This window comes from Microcaecilia unicolor, chromosome 8, assembly GCF_901765095.1.
Source record: "Microcaecilia unicolor chromosome 8, aMicUni1.1, whole genome shotgun sequence".
NCBI lineage: Eukaryota > Metazoa > Chordata > Amphibia > Gymnophiona > Siphonopidae > Microcaecilia > Microcaecilia unicolor.
Genome location: NC_044038.1, coordinates 220,687,475 through 220,713,544, shown reverse-complemented (window position 1 = coordinate 220,713,544; position 26,070 = coordinate 220,687,475). Strand labels below are relative to the sequence as shown.

The following is a 26,070-nucleotide window of genomic DNA, read 5'->3' as shown; positions in this document are numbered from 1 at the left end:
CTGAGATATCCATCTCCTCTTGCCCCCCCTCCTCTTCTCCCACTTGCCAGTCCATATGCTCGGCCCCTCCCTCCCCCAGCAGGTGTTCCTCATTCCCTTCCTCAGACCTCATTTCCCAATCAGCCTCCTCCCCATGGCTTCTCTGCGAAGGAAAGTCCTCCCCCTCCTGTTTCCTCCTCAACTCAGGCTCCTGGGACTTGTAGTTTCCCCTCTCCCCCCTCCCTCGGCCCTGCTCGGCCTTCTGGGATCGGTAGTTTCTGTAGTCCCCCTCTTTCCCCTTTTCCTCCCTACCCGGAAGAAAGGCACCTTTTCTCCCCTGCCGCTTCTGCTTATCAACCCATTCCTCACAATATATATATAGTAACATAGTAAATGATGGCAGATAAAGACCTGTACGGTCCATCCAGTCTGCCCAACAAGATAAACTCATTTTACATGGTATGTGATACTTTATACCCGAGTTTGATTTGTCCTTGCCATTCTCAGGGCACAGACCATAGAAGTCTGCCCAGCACTGTTCTTGTACTAAAAATTCTGAAGATTCTGGAATCCTAAAGAGTTACAAGATTCTGGAATCCCAATTAGTAACAACATTCCATGTAGAACCCCAAAGAGTAACACAGTAAATGACGTCAGATAAAGACCTGAACAGTCCATCCAGTCTGCCCAACAAGATAAATTCATTTTACTTGATTTGTAATATTTTATATATATATACCTGAGTTTGATTTGTCCTTGCCATTCTCAGGGCACAGACTGTAGAAGTCTGCCCAGCACTGTTCTTGTACTAAGTTCTGAAGCTAACATCGACCCCTTAAATTTACACTACAACCCATCCATATCTATTCAGTCACGATCAGGATGTAGACTGTAGAAGTCTGCCCAGCACTGGTTTTGCTTCCCAATTACTGGCGTTGTCACCCAATTTCCGCTAAGATTCCATGGATCCATTCCTTCTAAACAGGATTCCTTTGTGTTTATCCCACACATGTTTGAATTCCATTACCGTTTTCATCTCCACCACCTCCCACGGGAGGGCATTCCACATATCCACCACCCTCTCCATGAAAAAATACTTCCTGACATTAGTACTGAGTCTGCCCCCCTTCAACCTTAATTCATGTCCTCTAGTTCTACCGCCTTCCCGTCTCTGGAACAGGTTCGTTTGCGGATTAATACCTTTCAAATATTTGAACGTCTGTATCATATCACCCCTGTTTCTCCTTTCCTCCAAGGTATACATGTTCAGGTCGGCAAGTCTCTCCTTGTACGGTTTGCAACGCAAATCCCATACCATTTTCTTAGCTTTTCTTTGCACCGCTTCCAGTCTTTTTACATCTTTAGCAAGAAATGCTAAAGATGTATGAAATGCTTTGGGGATGGAACTCTTCCCGTATGAGGAAAGGCTAAAGAGGTTATGGCTCTTTAGCTTGGAAAAGAGACTGCATACCACACTTTAGTAAAGGGGCCCCCAGAGAAACCTATTTTGGGACTATCTTACAAAGACACTGGGTAAATTCTCAAACGATTGCTGCAATTTAGGCACAGGGAAGATACGTGCTAAGCATGGTCTATAATTGCATTTGTGCCCACCACTGCCGTTATAGAATGCAAGCGTAAGTCTGCATTTATGCGCCTAACTTTAGGAGTTCGCCATTATAGACCACGCTTAGCATGTATCATCCCTGTGCCTAAATTTCATCAATCGTTTCAGAATTTACCCCGTGTCTTTATAAGATAGTCTCAAAATAGGTTTCTCTGGGGGCCCATTTACTAAGGAGTGCTAAGCAGCCCACCACGTGAATTAGTGCACAATGGCAGTTACTACACTGGCATGGCAGGATACACTAATTCCTGTGCTAACTGCATCCCCCAACCCCCCCCCCCCAAACCCACAACTGTACACCACTACCATAGCCCTTAGGGATGAAGGGGGGCACCTACATGTGGGTACAGTGGGTTTCTGGTGGGTTTTGGGGGGCTCACATTTACCACCACAAGTGTAACAAGTAGGAGGGGGTGGGCCTGGGTCCGCCTGCCTGAAGCACACTGCACCCACTACAACTGCTCCAGGTACCGGCATACTGCTGCGATGGACCTCAGTATGGCATTTGAGGCTGGTATAGAGGCTTGCAAAAAAGTATTTTTAAAGATTATTTTTTTAGGGTGGGAGGGGGTTAGTAACCACTGGGGGGGAGTAAGGGGAGGTCATCCCTGATTTCCTCCGGTGGTCATCTGGTCAGTTCGGGCACCTTTTTGATGTTTGGTCGTGAAAAAAAATGGACCAAGTAAAGTCGCCCAAGTGTTCGTCAGGGACGCCCATCTCCTAAGCACGCCCCAGTCCCGCCTTCGCTACACTGCCGACACGTCCCCGTGAACTTTGGTCATCGGCTTTCGATTATGCCGGTTTGAGCGACCTTGCGAGAAGGATGCCCATCTCCCGATTTGTGTCAGAAGATGGGTGCCCTTCTTTTTCGAAAATTCACCTGATAGGGACAGAGAAATACCCTAAATGTACACCACTTTCAGGCTTGCAGACGGTAGATAGGAAATTAAATAAATGTATGATCTAAAATGCTCATGACTCCACCCAGTTTGCATAGTATTCCTTTGAAAAAGTCCTGCTTAAAAGTTTGACATCTGTCACAAACCAGCACAGATGCTTGAGAAATACTTTCACTGGCCTTGGTATAGGTTAAATCCTGAGATTTTCCACTAAATCTTGGCCCAAAATGGATAGGGTTTTGGTTCTACAGAGTTATCAATAGAAATCAAACAAAATAAAACATGGAAAAGAAAATAAGATGATACCTTTTTTATTGGACATAACTTAATACATTTCTTGATTAGCTTTCGAAGGTTGCCCTTCTTTGTCAGATCTACAGAGTGGAACTGAAAACCAAAGCCCAAAAGAGTGACGAAACAGTTGGGGAAACTCTGAGAAGTTTGATGCTATGAATATATATTTTTTAAATCTCTACATGCTTTGAAACTGAGGAAATTTATCAAAGGTTTACTTCAGATTTATTGTTAAACATATTTCAGTATTTATTTCATTGGCAAAATTGGAGAAATTCCCCTGGAGCAAAAACATTTTAAGAAAGGGTTCAAAGTGAATAGAATTTAAAGTGTTTTACCTCGCATATCAATTTTGTTTTTCAGACCTCAATGTGTTTATTGAATGGTACTGGTATTAATATTTTCATAGACACCATCCTTGAATGCCGTTTATGAAATGCAGAAATATAATTTTTCTGTTGGCAAAACAAAGAAAAAAAAACAGGAAAACTTTAATCAAGTGGGTGTAATTTCCTAGGGAGAGATTACTTCATTTTAATTCAACACTTTTTTCCCTTTGATGAAAACTTTAGTGAATTTTATTATGTTGAATTTCTATGAAGGCTGGGTTTAAGTAATCCATTTTAATATTCATACAGTAATAAAAAGAAAATCTGCAATCATTAGTAAGTGTGCATGAGGGATGAATAAATTACATTTCTCCTTTTTTTTGTTTCTTTCAGGTATAAGGAAATGCTAGATCTAGCGATACTACACAGCCTGCGTGTGACTGCTGAGAACCGTGAGACTCCAAGGCTTAATCTCTCTGACCGTCATCACCCCTCATCTCCAGATGACATAAACGGTAGGTCGGCTGGTCTCATTTTTTAAGATTTTTTTTTTTTTTACACAGGCTATCGGACGAGGCTTGTTAACTGCAATAGATAACATTAGTCTTTCTTTTGGAATAAGTCTATCCTATTTCCTTTATAATATGACTTGTGCAATGGTACTGTTAATCATTCATCATTGTTCTAATTGCTTTACAGCTAGTAAAAAACTTTAATTTCTGCCATTGAGGATGTAAAGTTTTAAAATTCATGTCTAGTACCTCAGAAACATAAACATCTTTCTAAAAATGGAGGTGGGGGGGGGTCAATATTCAGCAGTAGCAAGTGGATTAATTCAAACATCAGTGCCAATATTTAAATGAATGTGAATATTTAGCACTGCTGTGGGAGCAATTCTAGACCTGGGGGGGGGGGGGGTCCTTTACTAAAGCCCAGCTTGACTTATCTGCAGATAACTCGAGCTAAGCTTTATTAAAAGACCCCCTTAGAGCCTCCAGTTAGACAAGCTGATGCTGTGTGCTATGTGCCAATTCTATTATTTATTTATTTGGATTTTGCTCACACCTTTTATCAGTAGTAGCTCAAGGTGAGTTACATTCAGGTACTCTGGATATTTCTCTGTCCCAGGAGGGCTCACAACCTAAGTTTGTACCTGAGGCAATGGAGGGTTAAGTGACTTGCCCAAGATCACAAGGAGCAGCAGTGGGATTTGAACCAGCAACCTCTGGATTGCAAGACTGGTGCTCTAACCACTAGGCCACTCCTCCACTATAGCAACATTCCATGTAGAATCTCAAATAGTAGCAACATAATTTCAAATAGTAGCAGCATTCCATGTAGAATCTCAAATAGTAGCAACAGAATTTCATATAGTAGCAACATTCCATGTAGACCAACATTCCATGTGGAATCTCCGATAATATCAACATTCCATATAGAATCTCAAATAGTAGCAACATTCCATGTAAAATCTCAGATAGTAGCAACAGAATTTCAAATAATTTATTTGGATTTTGCTCACACCTTTTTCAGTAGTAGCTCAAGGTGAGTTACATTCAGGTACTCTGGATATTTCTCTGTCCCAGGAGGGCTCACAATCTAAGTTTGTACCTGAGGCAATGGAGGGTTAAGTGACTTGCCCAAGATCACAAGGAGCAGCAGTGGGATTTGAACTGGCCACCTCTGGATTTCAAGACCGGTGCTCTAACCACTAGGCCACTCCTCCACTCTACTAGACTGTGTCCAGAAAAAAGTGAGCCCCTTCCCCCCCCCCCCCCCCCCCCCCCCCCCCACTAAACATTTTGCAGTAACAACCTCGAACCTGCACCGAATTAATTAAAATTTTACATCCACAAAGTGACACCAAATTACCTATCAAGATGTGCACGTAAATCAAAATTCTGACAACACCAGTAATTGATAATTACTCAATTATTGGCACTAATTGGCTCAATTGAATTGCTCATGCAAATTGGGCACACGCCCAAATTTGCGCACGCAACTTTGAGCGCTACATATAGAATTCCCCATTCATGTTTAAAGTACTAGCACTTTTGTACATAAGTGTGGTGTGGCTTACTTGTGAAAGTGCGAGCAGGGCTATTCTATGGGGCACACGTAAACGCTGCATTATTTGGCAGCACTGACGCTTCTTTACATTCCTTCTTGGTCTTTGCATTGAGAGTTAGGACATCAGCTGGTGGTACCTCCTACTTCTAGGTACCATTCACAATAGCGCATTTTTCTGGCTGGCATCAGGGCTCTGGAATAAGCTTCCAGTGACATTGAAATCAGAATTGTCTTATTGAACGTTTCAGGCACATCTGAAGGCCGAGTTTTGAATGTGTGCCTTTGGCTGGAGGTGGGGGGAGAGTGACCCTTTCTGTGCTGCTGCTGTATTTGGTGACATTTTCTTTCGTATGATGGGTGTTTATGTGAGTGAGGGGTCTTCTACTGTGTGCGTGCGTTGCTTTCCTATCTGATGGTTGGTGTTCCTTTCATTTCCTTTACTGTTATTGATTGTAGACCACCATGCCACATTTGGCTTTGGCAGAATAGCTAATGTGGATTAAAGGGTAAGAGCGCGTACACATGGGTGGGCAATGGGCAGGGCCCCTGCTTATGTAACTTACAGAACACTGTAATTACGCATGTCCCTGCTGTATTTACAGGCCTGCAGTTATTCCAGGTCTATGGCTGGTGTCACTTCAGGCACAAGAACGAAAGGACCGCCGATGCAATTACTACTACTACTACTCATCATTTCTATAGTGCTACTAGACGTACGCAGCGCTGTACACCTGAACATGAAGAGACAGTCCCTGCGCGACAGAGCTTACAATCTAATTAGGATAGACAAACAAGAGATAAGGGAATATTAAAGTGTGGATGATAAAAATAAGGGTTCTGAACAAGGGAATAAGGGTTAGGAGTTAAAAGCAGCATCAAAAAGGTGGGCTTTTAGCTTAGATTTGAAGACGGCCAGAGATGGAGCTTGACGTACCGGCTCAGGAAGTCTATTCCAGGCAATTACAGAATAAGCTCTCACCACACTTCCTTGGGGTTCCTAAATGTAGACACCCAGTTGTACAATTGCCCTCACAGTGATTGAAAATGCACGGATAGCAAACGTGTACGTTCAGTGACCTGTGAAGATGCAGGTTCACTAGATTATTAGAGGAACTTTTACAGAGTGGTGGTAAGCCCAAGGCAGGCTTACTGCTCGCTCTTCCAGGACTAGGGCCGGCGGTAGTCCCGCCCTGAGCACGCGCCATTTCCAGGGGAAAAAGAATCTCCCCCCCCCCCCCCCCCCCCCCCCCCCCCCCCCCCCCCCCCCGGAAATGGCTTGCGTAGTGATAACCCGGTGGTAATCGGCACTGCCTAGTTACTGCCGGGTTAGCGCGGGAGCCCTTATCATCACCTCAGTAGGTGGCAGTATGGACTCCCTGATGGCCACGCGATAAGAGTTATCTCACCACATAGTCATTTTCTTTTCGGGGGGGGGGGGGGGTGCTTTTACTGGCTGCAGAAAACAGCCCAGGCATGCGGGAAAAAATGTCCCCCGCCTCTAGCGCAGGGCCGTTTTTCCCACAGCTTGGTAAAAGGACCCCCTTAGCCTGAATTTGGTCTGAGCCAGTCCAGTACATAGGTTCTTGAGCTGAAGGTTCTGTGACGTAGGTGTGGCGCATTTTGTCAGTTTGAAAAATCTGATTTTGCTCATCAAAGAATTTTAAAAAATTTAAGATAGAAAATTCTGAATCGTAGTATCATCCCTTCCACAGGCACATATATGTACATGCAATCTCGCTCGCACGTGCACGTATGCACATACACATTTCACTAAATGCAGTGTGGGAAACAGTGGCTTAATCCCAGCCGTTTCCCAAATGACAAAGCTCTCTGTGGACGCTTAAAAACTGTCAAGCAGGACACCTTCAAAAACTGTTGATATTACACTGTAAAAGTTATGAGCCTTTTCATGCCTTCATTTTATTTTTTTTTTTTTTAAACCAAGGACAGAGATCAAGGTTAAATCTGCTTTTTAAAATCATGGACAAATGCCATAAGCTGATCTAAGTCTCAGCTGCAGTTCTGTTGTTTCCATGGTAGGGAATTTGGGGGATTTTTATGACTTCCCTGTTGTAGCACCATTAAAATGCTTCACACTATTTTTTCTTGCTTATTTTCTTGTGAAGCTTTGGTCGGATTTTTACATGCTTGTGCTTTCTTTTTGCTCATAACACTGTGATGCTCAAAGACACTAGAATCTCAAATACCTGAGCTCCTTTTATCCCCAAATCTACATGGAATGTTGCTACTATTTGAGATTCTGTTGCTACTGTTTGAGATTCAACATGGAATGTTGCTATTCCACTAGCAACATTCCATGTAGAAGCCTGCCCTTGCAGATCAGCAATGCGGCTGCGCAGGCTTCTGTTTCTGCAGGACGTCAGACTCACAGAAACAAGCCTGCGTAGCCGCATTGCTGATCTGCAAGGGCAGGCTTCTACATGGCATGTTGCTAGTGGAGGGGTAGCCTAGTGGTTAGTGCAACGGACTCTGATTCTGGGGAACTGGGTTCGATTCCCACTGCAGCTCCTTGTGACTCTGGGCAAGTCACTTAACCCTCCATTGCCCCTGGTACAAAATAAGTACCTGAATATATGTAAACTGCTTTGAATGTAGTTGCAAAAACCTCACAAAGGCAGTATATCAAGTCCCATTTCCCTTTCCCTAAATTTAGGGTGTCTTATAGAGTTGCCCTCTATAAATGCTACAAGAATTGATCGGAACAGGAAGCAAACGAATGGGTACACTGCAGTCCTGTTGATAGAATGAATTCTGATCTCTACTGCATCGCTCTTGTTTTATTAGCATTCTACTTAATGATTAGACTTAGAAACTGATTTGAATTTTATCATGTAAATTATTTCTTTTTTTGTTCCCCGTAAGGTGTAACAACAGAAGCCTCTCTGCTTGCACCTCAACTGAGCTACACAAAGTAAGTGTACTTTGCAAAGCATAATGTTTCAGACCAAGGAAATTACATTTTGTTTAATAAGGGAAACAAGACCATGGGAACGTGAGCAGAGGGCTTACTGGTTTAGGTATATATAGGTTGATAAGTAAAAGGAAAACAAATAAACAAAAAAAAAACGATGTAAGGTGATACTTGGAATGTGCACAGGGCAAATGGTTTTGGTTCATTTTCAGTCTGTTTGGCCTTTTACCCCACATTTTGACTTTGTTTCACAGTTTTTGTTTTCATAAAATTGTCTAATGTGCAGCTTTAAAACCATCACAGGCTAAATATCACCCAATAAATGTGTGTTAATTTGTAGGTTAATGTGTTAAATTGATTTGAGTGCACACAGAATTATTTGAGGAATAACCACTATTTTTAAGGCGCACTAACAAATGCGCATATTGGTCTAACTTAATACATTTTTTGTCTGCCTTTCCTTCCTCATATCAGGACAGTGAAAGCAAAAAATTAAAATGCTAGAATATAGGACTGAATCTCAAAAAAGCATTCCAATGATTAGCTGAAATTGGGTGGCGGGGGGAAGAGGGGTTGGTGGTTGAGAGGCTAGGATGGGGGAGGGCAGACTTATACGGGGTCTGTGCCGGAGCCAGTGATGGGAGGCGGGACTGGTGGTTGGGAGGCGGGAAATACTGCTGGACAGACTTATACGGTCTGTGCCCTGAAAAAGACAGGTACAAATCAAGGTAAGGTATACACATATGAGTTTATTGTGGGCAGACTAGATGGACCGTGCAGGTCTTTTTCTGCCGTCATCTACTATGTTACTATGTTACTATGTCTCATGGGAAAAAGGATAGGGTGGATGAGGGAAAACATCTGATCACCCATTTTTCCCCCTTTTCTTTCCTCATCTCCCCCACTACAATGCCATTGTTTTAGGCTCCTAAACTTAGGACTTCAGTGAAATTTTGAGCATAAATTTAGGAACTCGGCCCTAGGAAATATTTAAAGTTCCAAGAGGCTAAAATCTTTGGGGCTGATATTCAGACTGCCAAGCCATTTCCGGTGACCGGCATTGAATATTTGGTTTATTTTTTAGCCGGTTAGAAGATAACCGGCTATGTTGATGTTCAGACTTACCGGCCAAAGATATCCCAAATACTCATGCAGCCAAATAAAGGGCCCCTTTTACTAAGCCGCGTAAGCGTCTACGTACACCCAACGTGTGCCAAAATGAACTTACCGCCCGACTACAGTGTGCCTCTTGCGGTAATTTCATTTTTGGCGTGCGTCCGAAAAAGATTTTTTATTTTCGGACGCGAGCCAAGTGGCATCTGATGCTCATAGGTCGTTACCGTGCAGATTCTTTACTGCTAGGTCTATGGCTGGCGGTAAGGTCAGACACCCAAAATGGACGCGCGGCAATTTTGATTTTGACGCACGTCCATTTTCAGCAAAAATTTTAAAAAGACATTTTTTGTATGTGCGCTGAACAATATTTCTGCAGGCGCCCGAAACCCGTGCCTAGAAAAATTTTTCTTACCACGGCTTAGTGAAAGGACTTCATAGCCGCGAAAGCGAGGCTGAAAAATTGGCGACTAGCCAGTTATGTCGGCTGCTAGCCGCTAACTGGTGGTATTCAGCGGGAGACAGCTGGCTATCCCCCGCTGAATATCGCTGGATAGCCAGTTATGGGACATTTAACCAGACCGGTGCCGATCCTGGCCAGTTAAATGCTTTTGAACGTCAGGGAGTTTTAAACATCCATATCCGACTCAAAAATAGCTGGAAAATAAAAACATAAATACTGAAATGAATAAATTGTAAATTTCTAAAAAATAGAAGTGTTAAGCATAGTGAAATCGACTTTTTTTAAAAGCTTTAACTGCTTAAGTATATATGTGTTTATAACAAGCCCAATTTTAGAAATGTAGATATTATTCTTGTGCTTATTTAAAACAACTATAATATACTAAGTATTCGTATTTATTCTGAACAGACTTAATCCCCAGCTATTGCCAGTCGCATCTTTTCTAAACATGGCTGCTTACGGACAAACACAATACAGCACGGGCATTCAACAGGCTAGTGCGTACACAGCGTATCCTCCGCCGGCACAAACTTATGGAATCCCTTCCTACAGTAAGTACCATAAATCAAAGCATATTCATGGACAATGCAACTGTCCAAAATTTTTTTTCTACCCTCTTTCACTACTGCTACATTTTATAAATTATAAATATTACCTGTATGTCTTTAAACTCTCTCAGGAAGGTGTTGGTCATAATGGGAATAATTTTTATATGTTTTTGGAAGGTACAAAGTCTGTGAGTAGTTGGCACCAGTTCTCATAAAGGGTCCCAAAAAACAACAAGGCAAGCGATCTGCTCCAATGTGGAGAATAAACGAGCAGATCAAAGTGACATCCAAAGGATTTTATTAGAGATATCATATATAAGAAAGTTGCCCGACACAGGCCGTGCTTCGCCCACAGAGGGCTGCGTCAGGGGCTACAAGAAACAAACAAATCTAATTATCAAACTCATAAAAACTATCTAATATTCAAAATTTAAAAACATAAGATATTAGCGAGTTGTGCATGTAAATTCCAATTATTGCCAATTAGTGCTCATAATTGCTTGTTGAGCACTGACCTCGACGCTGGTTGGCTTGTTATGCCAATTAGGTTATGCGCATTGTTATAGAATATGCTTGGATTTTGGCGTGGAACACTGGACTTGTCATATAGAATCCAGGCGTAAGTGCGAATTCTGTAACAGCAGTTCTGCACGGAACTAGCGCGAGTCCACAGTTCCACACCAGATTTTATGCATGAACACATAGCTAGCCAAATGGCTGGTGTAAATGCGCTTGCCTAATTGTAAGCAGTTAGGGGCGTGACTGCTATATTCTAAAGCCCACAAGTGTATCTCGTATGTATGCCCTGATCTACTCACACTCCTTCCAAGTCCAAACCCCCTTGAGTTGTGTGCTATGGAAATTGTTTTCCTAGTTCATAAATACTGAATTAGGTCAGTTATGTATCTAACTGCCAGTTAGCCAATTAACACCAATACTTGGCACGTGGTTGTTTAATTAGATGCTAATAGGCTTTAACAAGTTAGGTGCATAATTTATTTATTTATTTATTTTAGCACATTTGTATCCCACTTTTTCCCACAGGTGTGCAGGCTGAAAGTGGCTGACAATGTAATGATAGGCTGTCGCCAGATCAGTTGTTAAACATTTACAATCAATGAGATAGGATAGAAGGAACAAGGGAAGTAGAAAAGAGGGAAAGGGCAAGAGGGTCTAAAATGGTCCATGAAGATGTTATTAGGAAGGACTGTTATGATGAATCCAAGGAGTAGGCTATCCGAGATAGGCTGGACTGAGGTAGATTCCTGAAGCTGAAATGATTGAGTAGTGGAACCGTTTTCAACAAGACAGTCTACAATGGAGAGCCATGGCAGAACCATCGAGACTAGTTGCGAGAAAGCTTGCCTTCGAGGACAGGAAGCGAGGAGGAGTGGCCTAGTGGTTAGGGTGGTGGACTTTGGTCCTGGGGAGCTGAGGAACAGAGTTCGATTCTCACTTCAGGCACAGGCAGCTCCTTGTGACTCTGGGCAAGTCACTTAACCCTCCATTGCCCCACGTAAGCCGCATTGAGCCTGCCATGAGTGGGAAAGCGCGGGGTACAAATGTAACTAAAATAAAAAAAATAAAATAAATCGTCTGAACAGACCTTGCTGACCCTACATGGTGGTGATTAAGCTGTAATCCACCCCTCCAACCGTCCACTGCAGCCCCCATAACAACCGGCACAGCGGTCCGTTCAATCTTCAGCATCTCCATGACAACCGGCACAATGGTCCGTTCAATCTTCGGCATCTCCAACGACAAACAGCAGAGTCACCAAGTCACCTCCACCTCTCCTTCCCTCAGTCCATTCTGTCAACCCTCCTTCAACCCCTGCCTCCTTTTCTTCCTTTTCTGTAATCACTGAAGATGAAACTGCACGTTTTCTTTTCTCTTCCAAACTGACTACCTGTTCCTCTGATCCTGTTCCCACCCATCTACTCAGCACTCTGTCTCCTACTTTCATCCCTTCTATCTGTCATATCCTTAAACTTTCACTTTCCACTGCAATTGTTCCTGATGCTTTCAAACATGCTGTAGTTACACCACTTCTCAAAAATCCTTCATTGGATCCTACCTGCCCTTCCAACTAATGCCCCATCTCCCTCCTCCCTTTCCTATCCAAGATACTTGAACATTCTGTTCACTGCCATTGTCTTGACTTTCTTTCATCTCAGCTATTCTTGATCTACTTCAATCTGGCTTTCGCCCTCTATGTTCAACTGAAACAGTCCTTGCTAAAGTCTCCAATGACCTATTCCTGGCCAGATCCAAAGGTCTCTATTCTATCCTCATCCTTCTTGATCTGCTTTTGACACTGTTGATCACTACCTACTCCTTGATACGCTGTCCTCACTTGGATTTCAGGGCTGTGTTCTTTCTTGGTTTTCTTCTTAACGCTCCCATCGCACATTTAGTGTATGCTCTGGTGGATTCTCCTCCACTTCTACCCCACTCTTAGTTGGTATACTTCAGGGTTCTGTCTTGGGACCTCTTCTTTTCTCCATCTATACTTTTTCCCTTGGTGCTCTTATCTCCCCCCATAGTTTTCAGTATCATCTTTATGCTGATGACTCCCAGATCTACCTCTCTACACCAGAAATTTCAGCAGGAATCCAGGCCCAAAACTCAGCCCGCCTGCCTGACATTGCTCCCTAGATGTCTCACCACCATCTGAAACTAAAAATGGCCAAGACTGAGCTTCTTATCTTTTCCCCTAAACCCACCTCTCCTCTTCTCCCATTCTTTATCTCTGTGGAAAATCACTAAAGCATGAATTGGTAAATGAATGGCCTGGAAATCAAAAGGTGAATGGGTAACTCTAATCTGCCTCAGGGTAAAAAACAAATTTCATACAACAGTAGAAATATGCTAAAAGAAAGTAAGACAATCGTCAACAAGTACACCAAGAATTTTAATGGTATCATTCAAGGGAATAGATAAACTGCAGAGGGAAAGAGAGTATAACAGAATAGATGGACCAACTAAATGAAAGAATACTGAAACAGTCTTAGAGACATTGAGTTTCTACTTATTTGAACAAAGCCAACAAAGCTTAGTCAGGTTCATAGAAATCTCTTCAACAGCCTGTAAAGATCAAGACTCAAAGGGAAAAAAGCAGTTGAACATTGTCCACATAAATGCAAAAAGTAATATCCAGTGATTGTAAGAGAAGTGCAAGTGAGGAGAGGAAAACTTTAAAGAGAACAGGCCCCAGAACACATCCCTATGGGACACCAGAAGAAAGAGTAACACTTTCAGAAAGAGACCTTCGCCATTGTACCTGAAATGCCTTACCAGATAGGTAAGATCTAAACCAGGGGTGGGCAACCTTGGTCCTTGAGGGCCGCAACCCAATCAGGTTTCCAGGATTTTCCCAAGTACAGAGTGATTTACTTTGGGTGCAGAAACCCAAAAGAGATATACCGGATAGGAGGAGAGAGATTGGTAAGCTCGACGCAGGAGAGGGACCTTGGGGTGATGGTGTCTGAAGATCCGAAGGTGAAGAAACAATGTGACAAGTCAGTGGCCATGGCCAGAAGGATGCAAGGCTGCATAGAGAGGGGTATAGCCAGCAGAAGAAAGGAAGTGTTGATGCCCTTCTACTAGTCATTAGTGAGGCCCTACTTGGAGTATTGTGTTCAATTTTGGAGGCCATATCTTGCTAAGGATGTAAAAAGACGTAAGCAGTGCAAAGAAAAGCTACAAAAATGGTATGGGATTTGCGTTGCAAGATTTACGAGGAGAGACTTAATGATCTGAACATGTATACCCTGGAGGAAAGGAGAAGTGATATGAGACAGATATTCAAATATTTGAAAAGAGTTAATCCGCAAACTAACTATTTCTGGAGACGGGAAGGCGATAGAACTAGAGGATATGAATTGAGGTTGAAGGGGAGCAGACTCAGGAATAATGTCAGGAAGTATTTTTTTCATAGAGAAGGTGATGGATACTTGGAATGCCCTTCCAAGGGAGGTGGTGGAGATGAAAATGGTAATGGAATTCAAAAATGCGTGGGATAAGCACAAAAGAATCCTGTTTAGAAGGAATGTATCCAGAGAGGTCTATAAAATAATGAGTGGAGTGGAATGGGTAGACATGAATCACTTGTTTGCTTTTTCTGGGACTAGGGGGCACGCAATGAAGCTACAAAGTAGTAAATTTAAAACGAATTGGAGAAAATGTTTCTTCACTCAACGTTATCAATAGAAATCAAACAAAATAAAACATGGAAAAGAAAATAAGATGATACCTTTTTTATTGGACATAACAATACATTTCTTGATTAGCTTTCGAAGGTTGCCCTTCTTCGTCAGATTGGAAATAAGCAAATGTGTTAGCAGATAGTATATATAAGAGAAACATCAAAGGATCTGGGTTTTCTAACCCATTATAAACCATAAAGCTGTATTTCTCTGTTTATTACCATCCTCTCACCTACCAACACCCATCCTGTTAGAATATCAATGAAATGCTTTGATGTCCCCATGCATACCCCCACTCTCCCACTCTGTCAGACTGTCAAAGTAATGCTTTGATGTTTCTCTTATATATACTATCTGCTAACACATTTGCTTATTTTCGATCTGACGAAGAAGGGCAACCTTCGAAAGCTAATCAAGAAATGTATTAAGTTATGTCCAATAAAAAAGGTATCATCTTATTTTCTTTTCCATGTTTTATTTTGTTTGATTTCTATTGATAACCTTTAAGAGTGGACTAACATGGCTACCACACCTCTCTACTAAAGCGTATCAGAATTCAAGAAAATACAGGACAAACCCAGAGGATCCAGAAAGAAATAAGCTTAAAAGGTTCAACAACAACAACAACAAAAGCTGACAAACTGGGTTGTATCTATGCTCTTTATCTGCCATCACGTTCTCTGTTTCTGACAACAATATCCCCAGAAATGGCAAGAGCTTTATCCAGAGGCCTTAGGTAAAACAAAAAAGGCTAAGGACACAGGGGAGAAATTTACCCAAATTGAATGATTAGCTTACCGCAGTCAGCATTTTGTGAAAATGCGCTGGGCATGCATCAGCTGGAGTATTTCCAGTGAAAATTCAACACAGTTGTTCTGGTTGAGGCAGGTGAAAAATGTGGCCATTTGCTACTGAAATGTGTCTTTAGGGCACACACATGTCAGAGCCATATGTTACTTATAAATCCCATAGATTGCCTATCAGGATCACTGCCTATTTTGTTTTCTGCACAATGGATGTGGTACTTGTACATGACATGTCCCACCTGGCTAGCAACCAGGAACAATGAATCAGTATCGTTTCCAGTCACCAAAATGAATCCAGGTCAGTTTCTAGACAAAACATAGCATTCTGCTGGAAATTAATTTGCTGCAAATTTCCTTTGCTGATGGACAACAGTTCAGAGACTTCCAGGATGCCTGTTTACTGAAAATTAATTGTGGCTTAATGGTAGCAGGCTGAGTTTTCACCTGCATTGCACTGCCATCATTGGAAAACAATGGACACCCGTGAATCTGGGGCAGGCTGGCTGTGCCAGAAATAAATGGTGAAACCAAAGATCTCTGTTATGAATTATATCATTTGAACTTCATCTGGCATATGATCTTTTCTGAAGAGCAGACCATATATTAAAACTGAATTTATTGTAAATAATAATGTATATTTAAAGAATCATTACCATTGTAGATTCTAGTTAACTTCTTGACCTGTTACCTGAGGGGCTTCCTTTACTACCCTAATGCAGGCTTAGTGTGCAGGAAAATGCTTACCTTTAACTGCCATGAGGGACAGGAAGTACAAACCTCTGTGTTTGCCTGTCTAACTAAATATTAACTAGTTAGACCCTTGGAACACCAGCGTGAAGTGTAGAGTGCACAAGTGGTGAGGAGTAGCCTAGTAGTTAATGCAATGGCCTGAGGATGTGTAGAACTGGGTTCAATTCTCACTGCAACTCCTTGTGACTCTCTGGGCAAGTCACTTAACCCTCCAGTGCCCCCAGGTCAAAATAAGTATCTGTTATGTAAACAACTTTGATGATATACTGCCTTTCTGTGGTTACAAAGTCCCATTTCCCTTTCCCTATTTGAGATTCCACATGGAATGCTACTAGTGGAGGAGTAGCCTAGCCCTTAGTGCAGCGGAATTTGATCCTGAGGAACTGGGTTCAATTCCCACTGCAGCTCCTTGTGACTGTCTGGGAAAGTTGCTTAACCCTCCAGTGCCCCCCAGGTCAAAATAAGTACCTGCATAAGTCATGCAAAGACACCTTCACATTCAAGACGGGAAACTGCTGGTTCACTTAAGCTACCTACATTTTGTTTCTAGAGGTTTAGGCTACACTCACCATTCCACAAAACATTCAGCCCCTGCTTGCCCTATAATTGGTATATAGCATAATGTAGCAGGCACGTGCAGCTGGTAGCCATTTAGAGACCCTTTTACTAAGATGCACTAAGAAATGGGCTTAGTGCATTTTAACATTTAAACTTGGCTCTTCACCCAGGCCTTTAATGGAAGAAGTAACTAACTTGTTAGTCTCACTCACACGCACAAGGAGTAACTCGGGCTGCACATACTGCAGTGGGACATGTTTATCCACTCCTACCCTGGCTGAGATAATATTTTACCATCTCTCTGACCTCATGTGCAACTTTCTTCAAATCAATCACCTTACTTTCTAACTCTTCCTACTTTCTTACCCATCTATATGTTAGAACTTTGCCTTACCTTCACTGTCAATTGTGAAGAAATTACATTGGCTTCCTGTCAAGAATCAAATCACCTTTAAAATCTGCTCCCTAGTTCACAAAATTCTCTATGGTAAAGTCCCGGGCTACATGACTAAACTAATCATCCGTCCACCCAGGAATGCATTAAGACTATCCCGTTCATACCTAAACCTTCATTACCCAAGCTGCAACGGGCTTAAGTATAAATTCACATATGCTTCATCCTTCTCCTTCATCAGCTCACAACTATGGAATTCTTTGCCAAAAACTATAAAAACCATCCACAACCATCTAAATTTCAGGAAATCTCTTAAGACCATGTTATTTTGAAAAGCCTACCCCAAGGACTCGACATGTCTCCACTGATTGATACACATCAATCTAATGACAATTTTGGAAACATCCACCCTTCCCTCCTCTCCCCTGGTTTCCCTGTTCCTTTCGTTCCTTCCCCATCCTCTCCTTTATTTCTTATGTAGGTTTAATGCTGTATCAGCTTAATTTACTGCATTGGCGTCTGCCTCTGCGGTGCGATATAAGCCATATTGAGCCTGACACAGTTGGGAAAATGTAGGGGTATAAATGAGATAATAAATAATGTTCTATTGTGTTGACATTGCGGATAGTGTACAGTGCCATACTTTGTGTTGTTTGAGTATTTTTGTTGCTGTAACTGCCTATTGCGTATGTTTGATCTGTTCTTACTGTACACTGCCTTGAGTGAATTCCTTCAAAAAGGCGGTAAATAAATCCTAATAAATAAATAAATGTAAACCACTTTGATTGTAACCACAGAAAGGTGGTATATCAAGTCCCATCCCCTTTCCCTTTCTGGCCTTCAAGTGCCACAAACAGTTCAAGTTTCAAGTCAGCCACATACACCCCCATTCTCTAATCTCACATGCAACTCTAGGAGCCTTGTGTTCAATTTTGCGCACGTAGGTTATAGAATACTAACAGCTGTGTGTATAAGTGATGCCATAATTGGTGTTATCAATAATCAGTGACAGTTGCAGTCGATTGACACTAATGCACATAACTGCGCTCAGTTGCCATTCTGTATAATAGCACGTGGTTTCTATCCTATGCAATTGCGAGGGAGGGGCATGAATGGGGCAGGGGCATAGCTATCGTTTATGCTGTAACTTTATAGAATAACGCTATTTACATGCACTATTGCTACATTTAAGAGCATGCATCAGGTGCTATTGGCATGGCATAAATGCTCATGCCTAAGTTTTATTGTTAAAAAGGCATCTGAGATACGTCTCCTGCTATAACTTTACATATATCTTTTGATGGAAGAATAAGAAGAATTTGAGCTAAATACTCATTATATCAGCACACACGTTCCTGAATCTTCACTACCCTAGCTGCAAAGGACTAAAATATAAATCAGCACATGCATCCAGCTTCTCCTACATAAGCGCGCAACTATGGAATGCCCTGCCGACTGCCATCAAAACAATACACGACCTAACAAACTTCCGAAAGTTATTAAAAACCAACTTGTTCGAAAAGGCATACCACAATGATCCATCCTAAATACCAGACAACGAAACCCATACCAGAACAGGACAAAACCGAACTCTCGACACTGGATTGCTTAACTGGCACTAATGAACTTTGTCGTTATACCACTCTACTTCTCATGCCAGAAATGAACTCGCTACACTTGATTGCTTAATCTATTCTGTCACTTAACAACCATTTTGTATTTCTCAATCCGGAAATGGCAATCGCCATTACGGCATTATGTAAGCCACATTGAGCCTGCAAATAGGTGGGAAAATGTGGGATACAAATGCAACAAATAAATACATTATATATTATTTAAAAAGTTTTAAAAATTAAAGAAAATGGAAAATATGCCACGGATTGATGACGATTACATGCTCATTCTTTGTTATGCTAGGCTCAAGTGAATCAGCCTGATGGATGAAAGCCTGGGTATCTGACAGATCCAATAACAAATGTATATATTAAGTTCTTGTTGATGAAAAATATCTTGTGGAGGTGGGCTTATTATTATTGTGCATGCATACATTTTGGCATATAATTGCAAAATTCTGGCATGTAACTTTAGCAGCCTTTCTTGAATTGACCTCATAGTGCAAATTAACTCCCGGAATATTTGTTGTAGAAGTCCTGATGGTCAAACTTGATCAGACCTCTTTGTGCTGCTTGAATCTGCTGTACGTGAACTTTAAATCCTTGGGAGGTAAAAGTTACTGCTTCCAAAATCTGTGCTCTGTCTCATACTGGGACATTTCTAAATCCCCTACTGGCTCAGAAACCCCTTCCAAGGCGTTTTCTAAAAGAGCACAGTCTGAGCTTTGATAGGACCCAGCAGTGGGTCAAAGGTCAGCCCGGAGCTCAGCACTCAGCCCAAATTTTGCTTCTTCATTCATAAAGATCATTTTCCTTTCTTCTAAGGAATGTCACACACTCATAATAACACTGTATATTTGCTAGACATTTCAGCAAAATCAACTGTTGTTCTCAAAGGGTGCTTTAAAGCAGTCATAAAGAGAGAGACAAAAAACACCCTCCTGAAAAAGTTAAGTATTAGGTAGTTACCACCAGTGGTTAAACATCCCAACATTTTGGCAGACAAGGAAGATGCTACTGCTTTAGATACTGGTCCAATTTCCTTCTTCAGTCCCCTTCCCCAAGCCTTGTCTTTATTTATTAAAAGACGGAGGTGGCAACTATTCCCATTGGCTGCCCTCTTCTCTCTAGTGCGGCCTGCCTCTGACATAACTTCCTGTATCCTCAGGGTTTGGCCACAGTAGAGAGAAGAGGCTGGTGCCGGCAGCAGGGCAGCCTATGGGAATTGTTGCCACCATCGCTGTCTTTGAAAAACAAAGGTAGGCTTGGGGAAGGGGGTTGAAGAAGGAAGGGGGAAGATGCCAGACCATGACCGGGGGTGGAGGGGTGCACTATCTCAGCCCTTGCCTCAGGCAGCAGATTGCCTTGGGCCGCCCTTAGGTACATGGCTTCCTAATGTCTTCCTTGACCTAGCTTTCCATGTACTGTGGACTATCACTGCTCATTGCCCGATGATCAAGATCAACATCTTGAATTTTGCTCTTCTTGCTACGGAAGTGAACGCAATGCCACCAAGTATGGGGTGAAATGATCATAGCATGAAACAGTGGTCACCAGAAGGGTTGCCACATTCTGTATTGCTTACAATGCTCTCAAGGTGACAGAAGAGAGGGTAAAACAGTAACAAGAAAAAGCAACACTGGGCCTTCAGGTTGGAGATAAATGCTGTTCTTTTATTGAGAAGTGACCCGACACAGGCCGTGCTTTGGCGCAGGCGCTTCTGTGCCGTAACCAGGTCTTCAATGCTTTCAAGACATTTTTGGTTATCAGAGTACCAGTATTCTAATTGTGATTAAAATAGATTTATTACTTTACATACAAGATGTTCAAACAAAAACATTGGTAATAACGAGTAGTAGAACAATGCAACCTACAATCCAACAGCACAGAATCTAAAAAAAATAATGAAATTAATGAAAACATTGCTGAAACAACCAAGTTTTTATAAGCTTTTCTAAAACAAAAATAAGAAACATTATGAATTAATCTGGCAAAGAATTCCAGAACAAAGGACCAACACATGAAAATGTTCCTTTCTTTGTTATTGAAAACTTGACTGCATTGTTCAGGTAACTGAAGACAGTTTCTTTGGGATGAACGCGTAGTGTCCTTTTCGGAATGTACTTTGTCAATTTATAACTAACGCTTGCAATGTAGTTTTCAAATCTTCTGAAGGCAAGCCAATATTTTGCTTTCCATAATAAGCAAAGCCTAAAAAAGCTCGCGCTGCTTCCTCGATCTAGCTGCATCATGGATGAAGAAGAATCCTGTACCACTCCCAGACTATGAAGGTGGGATGCCACTGGGAATGTGATGCTTTAAGCCAACTCTTCCAGACATTCAGATACCTAAGTCCTACAAAGGATCATCACTTCAGTTTTATCTATATTAACGGCCAATCTTTTTACAGTTATCCATTCCTCTATAGATGTCAAACGCTATGGATGTCAAACAGATACTGTGTGTACCAGTGGCGTAGCTACGTGGGGCCTGAGGGGCCTGGGCCCCCGTAGATTTGGCCCTGGCTCCCTCCCGATGATCCCCTTGAACCCCCCCCCTCCCGCCACCAACCCTCCCCCGCTGTCGCCGCCCGCCCCGCCGCTTCAAATACCTTGTTGTTTGCTGGCCCCGCCAGCCGAGAATCTAGTTCTTCGGCGCCGGAGTAGCACCTTCATTCAATGCAGTTCCTGGCGTAATCAGCTGTTTCTGATGCCGTACGTCACGGCTATTATTTATTAATTAGGATTTATTCACTGGGGGGGCCCATTTTTGCTAAGCATAAGTACATAAGCATCGCCATGCTGGGACAGACCAAGGATCCATCGAGCCCAACATCCTGTCACCGACAGCAGCCAAAAGAACAAGCAATTTGTCCCGCCCATCCTAGAAATACTGTATTCCCTCGTCCATTCAATAACATTCTATGGCTTTTTCCTCCAGGAAGCCGTCCAACCCTTTTTAAAGTCCACTAAGTTAACCACCTTAACCACCTTTTCCAGCAGCAAATTTCAGAGTTTAACTACGCGTTGAGTAAAGAAAACTTTCCTCCAATTCGTTTTAAATTTACCACACTGCAGCTTCATCACATGCCCCCTTGTCCTAGTATTTTTGGAAAGTGTAAACAGACGCTCCACATCGACCTGTTCCATTCCACTCATTATCTTATAGACTTCTATCATATCTCCCCTCAGCCACCTTTTCTCCAAGCTGAAGAGCCCCAGCCTCTTCAGCCTTTCCTGATAGGGAAGTCGTCCCATCCCCTGTATCATCTTTGTCACCCTTCTCTGCACCTTTTCCAATTCCACTATGTCTTTTTTGAGGTGCGGCGACCAGAATTGAACACAATACTCGAGGTGTGGTCGCACCATGAAGCGATATAATGGCAGAATAATATCCTTCTTGTTGTTTTCAATCCCTTTCCTAATGATGCCCAACATTCTATTTGCTTTCCTATCCGTAGCAGCACATTGAGCAGAAGTTTTCAACATATCATCAACGATGACACCTAGATCCCTTTCTCGGTCCGTGACTCCCAACGCTGAACCTTGCATGACGTAGTTATAGTTTGGGTTCCTCTTTCCCACATGCATCACTTTGCACTTGTTCACATTAAACGTCATCTGCCATTTAGACACCCAGCAGCGGTAGAGCTAACATGGAGGTAGCATGCGTCAAATCAAAACTACCGCCTGGGTAGGGCGGGCACCCAGCAGTAATTTCAAAGTTGGCGCACGCTGTTTCCCGCGATAGAAAATATTTTTCTATTTTGTACAGCGAGGGGCGTTCCCGGCGGTAATCATCAGCGTGGCCACTTTGGTGCCCGCTGCATAATTACCACAAAGTTAGCACACGAGTCCTTACCGCTAGGTGAATGGGTGGTGGTAAGGACTCGGGCAGTAAATAGCAGCACGCTACTTTTGATTTTAGCGCACGGCCATTTAGTGCTCCATTTTTAAAAAAGCCTTTTTTCCCAGCTGAGGTAAAACAGCAGATATAAATGTGTATATCTACTTTTCACGGGGTTACCTTCAATCTAAAAACGTGCATAATTTCCCTTAGAAAACTGATATAACTTCTATTGAGACAGACATGGGAAGCAGCTGCTTGCCCTGGGATTTGTAGTATGGAGTGTTGACACGCTTTGGGTTTCTGCCAGATACCTGTCGTTTCTTTCTCTATGAACAACCAAAGAGAGTCCAAATCTACCACAAAATACACAGACAACCACAAAGAAGGGCGGAAGAGACCAAAAGGACCAGACTAAAAACCGATAGTAAAAGCACCAAAAATAATGTTATTATTTATTATTATTTTTGGTGCTCTTACTATCGGTTGTTAGTCTGGTCCTTTTGGTCTCTTCCGCCCTTCTTTGTGGTTGTTTCTTTCTCTATAACATCAGCAAAATCCGTCCCTTCATCTCTGAGCACTCTACCAGAACCCTTATCCACACTCTTATCACCTCTCGTCTTCATTATTGTAACCTGCTTCTCACCGGCCTCCCTCTTAGCCATCTCTCTCCTCTTCAATCAGTCCAAACCTCTGCTGCACGACTCATTTTCCACCAAAATCGCTATGCTCACATTAGCCCCCTCCTTAAGTCACTTCACTGGCTCCCTATCTGTTTCCGCATTCAATTCAAACTTCTCTTATTGACCTATAAGTGCATTCACTCTGCCGCTCCCCAGTATCTCTCCACTCTTGTCTCTCCCTATGCCCCCCCTCGGGTACTTCGTTCTGTTGATAAATCTCTCTTATCTGTCCCCTTCTCCTCTACTGCTAATTCCAGACTCCGTTCCTTTTATCTTGCTGCACCTCACTCCTGGAATAAACTTCCCGAGCCTGTTGTCTAGCCCCCTCTTTGTCCGTTTTCACGTCCAGACTTAAAGCCCACCTCTTTACCACTGCTTTTGACTCCTAACCACTGCTCAGTTGCCCTGTCTTTTTATTCCCTTACCCTTAATTATTCTGTCTGTCTGTCTGCCTGTCTTATCTAGATTGTAAGCTCTTTGAGCAGGGACTGTCTTTTTTGTGTATGGTGTACAGCGCTGCGTATGCCTTGTAGTGCTGTAGAAATAAGTAGTAGTAGTAGTACTTATGACCTGGCTTGGCCACTGTTTGGAAAACAGGATAGTGGGCTAGATGGACCATTGGTCTGACCCAGTATATGGCTATTCTTATGTTCTTATCTGCATAGCTGCTGTGTAAGTTGGGCAGTCTGCAGTAGAGTTATCCTGCAAGAGACCTAGGGGTCCTTTTACTCATTATGTAAGGTGTGCTAAAAATGGCTTGCGGTAGTGTACGCGCGGGTATTGGGCACGCGCCGATCTATTTTTCAGCCCGCTTGTGAAAAAAAAAGGCCTTTTTCAAATTTTTGCCGAAAATGGACATGCGGCAAAATCAAAATTGCCTTGTGTCCATTTTGGGTCTGCAACCTGACTGCCAGCCATTGACCTTGCAGTAAAGTCTCACTTGGTAACCGGGCGGTAATGACCTACGTGCATTAAATGCCACTTGGCGCGCGTCCAATATGTGCATCCAAAAATAATTTTTTGGCCGCGCGTATTGGACGAGCGCCAAAAATGAAATCACCGCAAGAGCCAGGCGGTAGCAGGGTGATAACCCCATTTTGGCACACGTTGGGCTCACGTAGACGCTTATGCGGCTTAGCTTTGGAACACTTTACCGAGATCCATCAGAGCAATTAACAACTATCTACCTTTCAGGAAAATGTTGAAAACCCATCTCTTCAAGCAAGTTTACCCAAACAACCCGACCTAACCTTATAAACCCACACACTTTATTCTCATTTTGACGACGACTATATCATAAACCATGCCTCCCAAACTACTCCATACTCACCTGTCTTCCCTGCCTTATCCCTCCTACACCATACCCCTCCTAATTTCTTTTTCCTATCTTTGTTACACCTTCCCATGTTCAATTTATATATTCTCAAAGCCTTTTTATTACTGTTACACTACAATTTGTAATACTCTCTTTACAAGACTTTTGCAATTGTAATTCTGTTTACTATGTAAGCCGCATTGTACCTGCTTTTGCGGGAAAGTGTGGGGTATAAATGTAATAAATACATAAATAGTAAAAGGGCCCACTAGTGTTAGGCAGGGGCGTAGCCATGGGCGGGCCTGGACGGGCCCAGGCCCAACCAGTTTCCTTCCAGGCCCGCCCAGCTAACGTCCGCCCCGCCCCGGGTGTCAGCATGTGGAGGGGGGGGTGCCCTGCTGGCGCTGCAGTCCCCACCTGCCTACCAGCTCCATGATCGACCAGCAAACGACTCTCGTCTTCCATCCGGCACTCTAGCCTTTAAAAAAAAAAAAACGGTGAAACGCCTCGCGTCTGCTGTGCGCTGCTGTAAAGCAAGCAGCAAATCGCTTCGTCGTGTCGGCACTTCCTTCACTGTGTTCCGCCCTCTGATGTAACTTCCTATTTCCGCGAGGGCAGGACACAGTGATGGAAGGGTCGACGAGACGATTTGCTGCTTGCTTTACAGCAGCGCACAGCAGACGCGAGGCGTTTCTCCGTTTTTTTTTTTTTAAGGCTTGGTGCCGGGTGGAAGACGAGGGTCGTCTGCTCGTCGATCATGGAGCTGGTAGGCAGGTGGGGACTGGGTCGTGCAAGGGGGCTCAGATGGGATGTCGGGGTGGGGAGGGGTTAAGGGGGGGTGGAGAAGGGAAGAGGAAATGCATGCCCACCCAACCTACTCACTGACCCACCCAAAAATTACATTCTGGCTACGCCACTGGTGTTAGGGACATATCAAAGCATTAAAGACAGAAGCAGAATCTACAGTAAGGGGCCCTTTTACTACACTGCAGTGAAAAGGGCCTGCGGTGTCCACGCGCTGAGGCTCCATTTACCGCAGCGAGGTTTTTGTGAAAAAAAGGAAATGACTGTATGGTAAGTATATACTTATATTTAGGAGGAGGTAAGGGCTCCTGCAATAACCTGGCAGGTTAGTCCCCAGTGGAAAAAATTAAAAATAATTTCCAGCGTCCCGGAGGCACTACCGCCGGCGGCCACGTACCAGATTGGCGTGTGACAAAGCGGCGGTAGCTCTACCACCGCTTTGTAAAAGGGCCCCTAAGTGGTAAAAAAAAGAGAGGAATAATGGAAAAGATTTTCAAAATACAAATGCAGAAGGTGTTGGCCATTGGTTGCAACCCCCCCCCCCCCCCCAAATCATTCCACTCCAGTCCTAAGGAAGAGATTTCTGCAGGGCAAAAAAACAAGGGGAAATGTTGCTTTAAAAAAAAAAAAGTTAACATTTTCAAATAAAATGTATATATGTTATTTCTTTTTTTACTGTTAAGCAATACATGCTTAATACATTTTTTTTTTGCTTTTCTAGGCATCAAAACAGAAGACAGTCTCAGCCATTCTCCTGGACAGAGTGGTTTCCTTAGCTATGGTTCCAGTTTCAGTACCCCTCCTCCAGGCCAAGCACCATACACATATCAGATGCACGG

The 26,070-nt window shown here is 42.9% G+C and overlaps 1 protein-coding gene across 2 annotated transcripts in view; it reads left to right on the top strand.

The window, feature by feature from the left end:
- The window catches only part of EYA2 (EYA transcriptional coactivator and phosphatase 2), a 298,678-nt gene that overhangs the window by 95,694 nt on the left and 176,914 nt on the right, over window positions 1-26,070 (top strand). For both annotated transcript variants that reach the window (XM_030212906.1, XM_030212905.1), the window contains exons 2-5: window positions 3,522-3,643; window positions 8,082-8,130; window positions 10,115-10,257; window positions 25,953-26,069. In XM_030212906.1, the coding sequence (XP_030068766.1) occupies window positions 3,532-3,643; window positions 8,082-8,130; window positions 10,115-10,257; window positions 25,953-26,069 (421 nt within the window). In that variant the 5' untranslated portion in view covers window positions 3,522-3,531. The remainder of the gene's footprint in view (window positions 1-3,521; window positions 3,644-8,081; window positions 8,131-10,114; window positions 10,258-25,952; window position 26,070) is intronic.